Below are 11410 nucleotides of genomic sequence, written 5' to 3'. Positions count from 1 at the left end.
CCGCTCACTGGCTGAGCGAGGTACGGGCGCAACACCGAGGGTTGCGATCCCATTGCCGGTCACAAAAAAAAGACAAAAAGGAAAAAAAAAAGAACTAGTTAACAGTTCTATATCCCCTTGAAGAAATGCTGATTTTATCAGCTGAATTCAGAACCAGTTTTTTTTTCTTGAATTACTAGTGAAAAATGCCCTACTCTCTCTTTTTAAAAGAAGAGAGGTGATTGAAACTGTGGCAAGAAGCTTGGAATCTTATAAGGAAGACTACTTTTTTGGGAGGGACTGTCCTCATAAAATGTTTTTCGTAATTGTGCTTGGGTTTATGTCGACTCGTTCACTTTCACATGTAATCTCCTAAATGTTAAAAGTTCTGAAAGCATATCATTTTAGTCCTCTATGAATATGTTACATTCTCTGTGAAAGTGTTATAAAGCAAACTCATATTGACTCTATGAAAGTGTTATAAAGTGAAAACATCACCAAAATGGTATTCTTGTTGATACTTTGTCTTTAATTTGCCATATATCTGATCTTAAATAGGTCCACAATAAAGAAGTTGGACATTCTGTTGTAGGTATCATGTTTTAGGAGGTTTAAAAGCTTAATCATGGAGGAGCTGAGGGCCAGCTACCTCTGCCCGGGTGCAGGCAAGAAACAGAGCACACCCAGGGTCCTAAGGCAGGAGCCGAGGGCAGCATCCCCAGGAGCACACTCAAAATACCACTTATGCACAGGTGGTGCGCCACAGCCACGGCTGCCACAAAAGTGGCAAATGCCACAGCAGTAGCCACAACTACCATGCAGGCAGCCCGCCAGACACTCAACTGTATTGACACAGGAGAGTCACCAGCAGAGACTGGAAAAAGAAGAGGACATCTCTCTCCTTAAAGCCCACCCTAGAGTAATAAAAGAAGGAACTGCTCTACCAGATGACCAGACATGAACTCAGAGGTCTTAGAAATATGAAAACCCAATAAAATATGACACCACCAAAAGAATACAGTAATTCTCAAATACCAGACCCTACAGAGCAGGAAACCCTCAAAATGTCTGAAAAGGAATTCAGCAACAGTCTACTGAGATAGGAGAAGACTCAGACAAAACAATGAAACAAGAAAAAAAATCCAGGATGTGAAGGAGGAAATTTACAACGAGATCAATGCCTTAAAAAAGAATGTAGCATTTTAATATAGGTGTTTACAAGTATAAATTCTCCTCTAAGCACTGCATGAGCCCTGCATCCTATAAATTTTGATATGTTGTGCTTTGATTTTTATCTCAAAGTACTCTCTAATTTCCTATTCTTTTTACCCATTGTTTATTTAGGAGAGTGTTCACACGTTTGTGAATTTTCTAAATTTCCTTCTGTTATTGTGGTCAGAGAACATATTTTCTATGATCTTAGTCTTTTAAAATGTATTAAGACTTGTTCTGTGGCAAAAAAAAAAAAAAGTTAAAGTAAATAAATAAATAAAAGTTTAATCATATTATGAGGAGAAAAAGTCTTCTAACTCAAAGTCAGTTTCTGTTACACAAATATAGAACTATGAATGTATATATTTTACAGTCTGAGAATCTAATAGAGACATACACAAAGCTATGGAGAAATAGATGTGCAATTTTTTATTCAGTGTTTAAGTTTGGATTTAATTACTATGGTTAATTGCCAAAAGTATTTCCCAATAACTCACCCACTATTTTACTCTGCCGTTTTTAGTTTAAAAAAGATTCCAAGGCTTTTCACCAAAGAAATCAAATACTAACAAGCTTATTTAGTATCATTTTTCTGCAGATTGGATAGCAATATATTACTTTTGAGGCTGGCATAGTTTAAGAAATAATCCTTCCTCTAAATCCTGATGGGAGTTATGTTTGACTAGCTAAGTGTTTGAATACATAAATGCATTCAGCTTTTGGTATTTAAAGTGAGCATCATTAACTCAACATTTCAACTTAAACTTTGCTTTAATGATAAAGTTTCACCCAAGTGAAATCAATGGGAGGTGTGTGTGAATATATAAGGTATCAGCTCGGCTCACTAAGGAATTTTGATGAAAACAGACAACCATAGTAAGAAACCATCAAAAAGAACAATTATTGGTTGAAGAAAAAGAAAACTCTAAACAGTCCTCACAGTTTTCTATCTAAAACTAAGTAATTATACATATATATATTTGGGCATTTAAGAATCCATCTTTTATATGCTTAGTGGTTCATTTTATACTACTACATCTAAAAACACCATACTGGTTCCTGAAATGCCACCTTGTCTATATTGGGAGTTCTATTAAATGATCCAATTTTCCTAGCTTCCTTAGCATATTGATTCTTTCCCCAAATATTCACTAAGTGTTCACTGTTCACATTATTTGCCCAGGGAAGTTTGCCTCTGGTTTTCAGAAAAGACACTAAAGGGAGTGGTAACAGAATCTCGAAAAAATTTTGCTGAAGTAAAATACAAATAATAGATCAAAATTTCCCATCGTCCTGTATTTCACGTGGCACGTAAGCACAGAAGGGAGATACAACAGTGGCACCTAGCTGAATCATAATATCATTAAAGCATAAAATTCAGCTTTCTAGACATGGAATCTGATATGCACAGCTGCATGTAGAATCCCCTTCCACTCTAAACATATTAAAGTGTGGACACTAATTTACTATTTTGAATGAAAATTCATGAGTGACTTCCTCATGAGAAAAGCAGCCTGCCTTTGCCATTAATAAATAAAAAGGAATATGGAGTTCTTTCCAGCGATAATTTTCTCAATTCTTACATATACCCACGTATATGTGAAAATGTCTAAGAGAAATAAAATCAACCTATAAACTTGTTAACAACTGGCCCCACTTTCTCATGGACCGTCTGTCCACAAACACCCATTATTGAAGTAAAAGGCATGAAGCACCAAGATAATCCATACAATTCTAACCACCAATATTATCCATAAAATGAGAAATATCAATGTAGATTTCTGAATGCATTTAGAGGATTCTGTTAGATTGTCAGGAAGTCAAACCCTTGTCCCAATTTTCATATAATACACTGGACTAACCTCTATCCAAGGAACTGGAAAACATTCTAAAGAATTTTAGAATCAGTAGCTGGGAGAACAAACGCAGAAACTGTAATTCAGAAGACAAAGCAAGAGATTTTGCTATTTAAAAAGAGATACCTTCCTATGTCATCACCCGTGTAAGAGCGGACTGGATCCAGACCTGCTACTGGCATGCTGGTGTGCCACCCTTAGGGTTACGCTGCTCACCCTTTTGTAAAAGGACCACCCTACTCTAGGTCTCACTGGTTTTCAAAGATTAGGAAATAGAGAATATTTACCCTTGGGGTTATGGCAGGAGATAAACAACCTGAAAATAACTCTGTCACCCAATCCCTAACAAAAGCTTGGGAGCAGAACTAACAGGGAGAGTTCTCCCAAGATCACTTTGAGGGTGACCCTGCCCAAAGAGTGCTATGCTCAGACTAGAAAGTTTTTAGTTTCTTATAGAACTGTTCCTACTGGATTATGTTTCTACGTCACTTCTGCAGCCTACATCAAAAAACTGCCATGGGAATTTGTTTTCTGTGATAGGGGTGTACTATCACAGACACCTGTCATTTCCTTAAAGAACCACAGGAGAAATTCTTCTCAGGTCTCAATAGCTTAAGAAATTATACTTCACCTTATTTATATTATTTTTAATCTTAGGATAGTATGAATTTTCTGATGGATGAGATTTCATTCTCTTCTTTGGGTTTGGAAATCTTACAGCCAAATCATACCCTTTTTGAGGACATGCATAGAATATGCATTTGTTTGTTTTCTTACAAATATTTTACTTTTTCCTGAACTACTTCAGTCAAACATTTATTCTGTTTTATTGCCAATATTTGTGTAAGTTGACCCAAATCCTTTGTGGGAAAAGATGGAGTAATAAATAAAGGAATACATTTTAAAGAAAAGAGTTAAGCTCTGCACAATAAAACGAAGTAGATTAGATTTGTCATAGTGACTTCTCATTGTCCCTTTTAGCACCTCTTTCCCTCTTCAATGGACCCCATCAACTTTCCAAAACAGTATATAAATTGATCATTGTCAAGATGAAAGTGCGTGTGTGTGTATACATATATATCAATCACACATACACACACGAGTGTACATATACTTGTGCGTGTGCATATATGTATATATATATATACATACACATTTATATATCTTTATTAGTTGCCTTTACTGTTAACTTTGAAGTCATACTTCCCCAGAAAGTATGCTTCCAACTCTCTGGTTTGCCCTTTGTTGGCTCCTGGAATGGATGGCACTAGATCACCGAAGTGGAAGACTGTCTAGGTCTACAATTTGTTTAATGTATTTGCACATTAAAAGAGTATAATATCAGGACACCAAATGAATATATTTCCACTGGTGAAATTTTGTTTGTTTGTGTGTTTTAGCCCAGAAAGAACTATTTTAATAATCACATATTGGTCAGAATATCAGTCATGCAGGAAGTAGCTAGGCACTTTTTGCTCCTCTTGACTGCACACTGCATTGTTATCTTACTATTTAACAATACTAGAGTACAAGGAAAGGAGCAAAAAGGACCTGAATTGAACATTGATCATCTGTTCATTAGACTGAGATAGGGAAGGAAGTAGAAATGCAGGATGAAAATAAGGTTTCCTTGAGCTGTCTAGAAATTTAATTTATCTGTGAGAATATTCTCGACATTGGCACATATGAGAGATTGTACTTCATTTTATGGCCGGTGTATACCAAAAATAAAACATTTATTAGCAATGTTCCAAAAATACCCATTGAGCAGAAATTCAAAATGGTCATCGTGTGTGTGTTCATGTGTATGTGTGTAAGAAAGAGAAAGAGAGACTATGAATGAGTATGAACATTCATCCAATTGTACAGAGATACTTTTGGCCTGCTGCTCAATGGAAAACCAGAAAGATCATGCTGCGGCAGTGAAATCCAGGGTGATTATATCCCTTCTAAGGTGGTTAAAGTCATTCAGCATATCTTATTGCTTGATTAATTTAAAGAAACAAGCTTGGTCTTTAATCAAGAGATATTTACCTAGTGATTGATTTGTTTTCACTTGTCAATATCTCTTCTCTTTTATATATATTTGTGTGTGTCTTTTCACACCAATCAGAGGTACTTCTTTTTCCCTAAGAAAAATGGACTCATCTTTCCTGCCAAACTTTTAGCCTTTTATCTATTTAAAGTTCATTTCATTTGGCCTGTTGTGCTTGGGAATAACCTACATATACTGATTGGATTTGGGAAGAAAATTCACGCTAAAACCTTGCATGAAGAGGGGTGAATTACAACTATATTCTTAGATACAAGGCAAAAACCTTGACTACCTCTCCACCTGTAGACATCGCCCAATTTCCCCTACAGCCAGAGGAAGTCTGGCATATGGCTGATGAGACTGAGGTACCTTGTAGAACTTCACAACTTGAGCTGAAGTCTCTAAGAACTCCCTTGGGAATCCCTTCTGCTCCCAGGAAGCAGAGTCAGAAATCCTTTCCACGCCCTTTTGCTTCAACATCAAGTTATTTATAGAAATCCTGAACACACACAGACACACACACCCTAAATAGTTACTGTCCTGTAGCTGAAATCTTCACCCTACCTCAACCCAGCCCTCTCCTAATGGCTAAAATGTATGCGTCTTTTAAGAGAGCTCAGATGTTCCCTCCTCCCCTAAGCCTCGTTTTCCAGCTAGGCTGGATTAGGTAGCCCTCCTCAGCATCCCCATAACACTCTGTATCTTGAGTTTGCTCACTGTTTCACAAGGACATATCTAAGTGTGTGTGTGTGTGTGTGTGTGTGAGTGTGTGTGTGCGTGTGTGTGTGTCCCTCTCTATACTGAGGACTGTGCAGATTTAAGTCATGTGTAGCTCTTTCATTCCTAGCATCTCGTCCACTCCCTGCAAAATAGTAGTTGCACAATAAAAATACATTAACTGATTTTTCATATGATTACATTTAATTTTTGCCTTTTTAATCTCTGTACTTCATACAGAGTTTGACATATAGGAGGTACTTAAAAATATTTGTCAAATTAATAAATGAGTTAATTTTGTTTTGACGTAAACCTGCTTTGCAATGTCTTGTTCAAATTTCCTTGTGGTTTTAATGAAATCTCCTTAAGACTCTTCAATTTCTGTATAGTAGGAAGATACCCTAATTCAAATTTCATACACTATGGAATAGTCACAGCATAGGATTTGGAGAAAAAACGTTTATCAAGGGTCCAGATGAAATCCTCAGAGAAAGGGCAAAACATAACTTAATGGATTATCTGCTGCATTCTAGAGCCAGGGTCATGAATTGAGGTCTTAGCTCCATCTTAAACATCCTGTCTTGGACAATGGAGTCACCCAGCCTTTTTGCCTCTCAGTGCCCTCATTTATATACTGAAAAAAGACATAGTTTTATTTTATTTTATTTTATTTTTTTACTGAAATTAAAATCTTACTTACTTTATTTTTTTGACATTGAGCCAGAGAAATCTCTGGCATACATAATTTTTTTTATTACAATTTATCAATATACAATATGGTCGATTTTCGTGTCCCTTTACCAATTCCTCCTATTCCTCCCTCCCACTCCCCCCTCTCCCCCATCAATATCGTATCTGCTCACTTGTCTTTTAAATCTACACTAAGTTTTGACAGCAAATAGGATACTACTTAATGAATTAAACAGCATCTTTGAAATTCATTAAAAAAATAAAATCAGACAAACTCTGGATAGGAAGAGGTGTCTGAAAAGAGATGGTTGCACTTTACAAAACACATAGAATGTATGCTCAGAGCATCATGCCATGCACATAGCAGGTGCTCAGTGAAAATTTACTGGATGAAAGAAACAAAACAATCAATAAGCACTTACAGTTAAACTGAAAAGCATCAACCTCTGCTGCTGTTGAAAATCACCCAAGACTCCCGCATTTGCAGGTTCCTCCAGCAGTCACAGTTCCACTTTGTGTTGCTGGAGCCAGGGCCAAGCATCTCCCATAGGTGAACCCACTCTATTACTAGTGCTCATCCAGGCTCACGTCCGTTCAGGGAAATGCTCCCACTACATACTCATGACTGCTAACCACACAATTCATAGTTTTTTAGGAGCTGTGATATATCACATTGATACACACTTTTTTGTCAAGCCAGAGAGGTTATAAATTCATTTCTAAAAGGTATTTGGGTTATATAAAATTCTCAGAAATTTAAGATCACCATTCTGTGTAGCAGTTGAGTCTTCCCTGGAGTAGTGTTATACATTTTTCAACTACATTCGTATCTATAATCTTCTTAGCATGCATGTAGGAATGAGGAGGAAATAAAAATATATAAATTGTATCATCAACTTAATTTTCTCTTTAGTATACTGTATATCTGCATATGGAATGAAGACCCTGGAAAGCCCACACTATTCCCACAATTACTTATTGGAAAAAATGCTCATACTTTGTAACAAAAGGAATGGTAAATGAAGTTTATGTATCATTGGAGCAGATAATTTTACAAGTCTATGTTCTTAGGGCTTCAGAATTAAGGATTTGACTGTGGGAGCAGAGAGTCTAAGGGGCAGGACACCCCAGATAACCTCACCCACATGCATTTCTCAAACAATGCTTTTCTGTATGTAAACAGAAAATAGAAAGGAGTATATGATTTTTTGTCTTTAGTATTAAATAGCTGGCTTTTCTTCAGTGCACTCTTAAATTTCTGCACAATGCACAGCCTTCAGCACCCCAAGGAGCATAAACAAAGGATATCAGGCAAGTTCACCTACTCCCACTTCACAGAACAATGCTTGTTGTTAACTAAGCAATTCCCAGTGATTTGTGGAGCCCAGAGTAAGTACTCAGGTTGGGTCCTTGGAATCTGGGGTCAGAAGCACGTGGTGCCATTCAATCCCCAGGGCTTTCAGAAAACACGAAAATGTGACCTGAAGTTTGTGCTGGCATGTACACCAGAGACCATTTAGGCATTTAGAGAAATTAAAGCACATTACGGCCTCAAAACAGCTCATTGTTTGTGCTCCAAGATTTAACCTCTTCTTTCTTACTTGCTGCTATGTTTTTCTTCTGGTGAATAAATGTCGACTGAATCAAATGAGATGAATTGAATGTATACATAATACACCTCATGTATAAAAAAATACTGATGGTGCAACAAATTATATAGATAGGTGAATGTGAAAATTTGAAAAATCCTTTTTAATTTTCTAAACAGAATTATGACTCTGATCCTTTTTGTGTATACTTAGACTCAGGGCTTTTATAAATAAGACAGAATTTGTAATCTGTGTACTTATCTTATTCCAAAACTTTCTATGAGGATTGTAGGTCCAGTCAGAACTATAAGCACTTTAAAAGTTAAATGCAAACAAGTATATGAAAAGACTTCTTTACTCCTGCCTTTTTCAGGGAATGTTTTGGCTACAGTTATACCCCATAGGATTAGTTTCTCCCCTTTGTTGTCTGGCTCAAGTATAAAGTAAAACAGGCTACCATTTCCATTTTTATGAGTGTGACTATTATCAAGTTGTTAAAACTATGAAATAATTAAATTTTATCACTACCCTTTTACTCTTTAATAATCACCTATTAACTATTAGAATTGAGCCAGAAAAGAGAAATATATAGAGAGACAATGTTTGCAAAATATTAGTCATTTGGAAATATCGGAATACATTACTTAACTATTCAATAGTATGGGTAGTTAGTATAACATAAATACAGCCATATGGCTCAGAATGAATGAAATTGTTGATGGGACACTGAAGGTGTTGGGTTCTTTCACATATCATAGACAATTCAAGTGCTAGCCTATTATTAAAACTGACTTAACATGAAGCTAAATGGCTAGCCCATGGTCTCTAAACAATTATTAAATTTCTACATTATTCAGTAAAATTGTGTTCTACCAAGTTTGCAGTGAGGTTCTGATGTTTAAAAGTTCCTTAAATAGACTTTAAAATAAATAATGGAGTTTGCGAAGGGGGAACTACAAGGAAAAAAAATAATTTATAAAGAAGAAAAACCAATACTATAGGCACAATATATTCACAAAAACATTTGTAAAATTACAAGGCTGTATTTAAAAAAATAATAATGAAGTTAGGGAGTTCTGGGTTAGATGACAGAGGCTGATAAAATCCAATCTTCAATTCTGGCATGAATGGAAAAAAACAAATGCCTCATCTACTGAGTTTCTCCTTGTCTGTTATCTAGAGAGGAAATGCCTGCGAAACACCTACCAGAGGAAACTCATTGAAAAAGTAGATTAATGAGAATAAAACAACAAAAAGAATAGTTCCCTACCCATTGCTTCCCACTGACTGAACTTTTGACATATCAGCAAACTCTTCTTTCCTCTTGCTGCTGCTGGTGTACTGCTCACTGTACAGCTTGAGGGACATCTGCTCAACAGCATCTCTTTGTGCTTCCAGGTAGCATAGTTGAACCTCAGCCTGGAGAGAGAAACAAAGAGGAATTGCTGTTTTAATCCAGAAGGAATGCATTTCAAGTGAGGTGTAACAACTCAAAGAATGGGAATTGTGCACATCATTCTACTGCTCCTTTCCGAGCTGGATTTAATGGGATCAGCTGGGCATATTAAAGAATTATATTTTAGATCTGAATCTTATAAATTCTTCCTTAAAATATGACCTGAATAAATGAACTCTCAGAAGACTCAGTAAATATCACAAAATATCCCTGAGATCATAAGACTGTATGATGAGACCCTACATTAAAGTTCTGTGAAATTCCTTAATAATATTCTTCCTCAAACTGTCACACATGTAACACTTATTTTTTAAAGATTCCCCTCCAACCCACACATTTGCATGGACACATATTCTGAATGCTTCTCTGTTATCTTCCCCAAGGAGAATAAAAAAGCCTAGCATTAACTCTAGTACCTCTTCAATAGTGACAATAGACTTCTTTTATTACATTTTTTTGGTTCTCTGTATTATCTTAATAATTTTAAAGTAGAGGGAATGGTAATCTTGCTTGCATGCAGGTTTGAGTTTTTAAATCTTTCATAGTTACTCGGTGCTCACTGTAGTAAAGGAGAGGTAGTAAGTTCACCATGCTGTTTTCTATCAAACCAAGGCCAAAAGAATGTTGAATAATATTTGGCATGGAAATGTATTGAATAGATGCTTTATTTATTGCAGCTGTTGTGATCCCTGTGGCTTTAGAGTTCCCTGCAACACCAGATGAGTCTGAGAATGAAGTCTTCTCAGGGGCAGGCTCGCCCACGGTGAAGGGAAAGAGCAATGCTGAGTTCATGTACGTTGTGGACCAAAGAAAGGACTCTTATATTCCTTTAATGCACTTCACTAAATCCAATCACATCCAGTAACACTTCTGATAAACCTTAAAACTGCTACTTTACTATTTTATTACATATTCTCCTAAGAAAAACAGTTCCAGGTCAGCTGTTGGGTAGTCATCAGATTTCTATAACATTGTAAGAAAAGTCAAGTCAGACACAACCTTCTACTCTTAGCATCCAGAGCCAACCAGGGCCTTTTGCCTGGATCTAGTTTTACAGACTCGACTATAGAGAAATAAGAGAGTTAGAAAGTGGCAGCTGCTTAACAGGCCAAATTAGAACTGTGTAAAAGAAATGGGAATCTTATGAAAATAAGGTCTCGAACCATTCTAGAATTCCTATGTTATTGCTTTTCATAAGCAGCTCATCATAAATGCTTTAGAGCGTTGAGGAAGAACTTAAAGAAACAATGTTAAAATTACTATAGCTATATAATTAAAGTTTCAGAAATCAGTTCAAAACTACAGTCTATGTACTGGTTCATGTGAACTTTTCTTGCCCAAACTAATTGGTTTGAATAAGAATAGACCACCGGATTAAGAATTAAGTCAAACACTATAGACAAAGAATAATGTTATGTAGAACACATTCAGTTAGGGGTAGGAGGTGTTGCTGGTGGGAAGGCACAAAGGAAATGGTAGATCTGGTGTTATTTAGCATTTTATTAAAGATGTGTAAGAGGAGGGATGCAGAATGTGATGGCATGTGTAGAAGAATGCCAACTAAGAGGTTTGCAAACATCGTGGAACCTGGAGGAATAACACCTACTGACGTAAGAATTTTTTTTTTTAGAAAGGATAAGACTGAATATAGAGAGGCAATGAACAGAAAAGCAACAGAATGCATCTTTTAAAAGAACATACAAATTCTTACATTATAAATGAGATAACAAAGATATAGAATAATAGTCAAAGAACTTAAAAACCAAATGCCATCCTCTTCTTTCCACCTCAAAGCTATAGGGATTAAAGAGTAGCTCATCCTGCTCTAAGTATTCCACTGGAAACCCCATTAGAATAACATATGTGCACCATTAGG

General features: G+C 36.2%; 1 protein-coding gene across 1 annotated transcript in view; it reads right to left on the bottom strand.

Annotated features, from left to right (window-relative positions):
* AKAP6 (A kinase (PRKA) anchor protein 6) overlaps positions 1 to 9497 on the bottom strand; it is a gene marked incomplete at its 5' end in the record, with an annotated part of 135099 nt that extends 125602 nt beyond the window's left edge. Inside the window, one exon of the mRNA XM_008589697.1 lies at positions 9349 to 9497. Within this exon, the coding sequence (XP_008587919.1) occupies positions 9349 to 9497 (149 nt within the window). The remainder of the gene's footprint in view (positions 1 to 9348) is intronic.
* Between the last annotated feature and the right edge of the window lie 1913 nt (positions 9498 to 11410).

The sequence above is a fragment of the Galeopterus variegatus genome, unplaced genomic scaffold (genome assembly GCF_000696425.1).
Source record: "Galeopterus variegatus unplaced genomic scaffold, G_variegatus-3.0.2 Scaffold5595, whole genome shotgun sequence".
Taxonomy (NCBI): Eukaryota; Metazoa; Chordata; class Mammalia; order Dermoptera; family Cynocephalidae; genus Galeopterus; species Galeopterus variegatus.
Note: the sequence above shows the minus strand (reverse complement) of the source record. Positions and strands in the feature narration are given on the sequence as shown.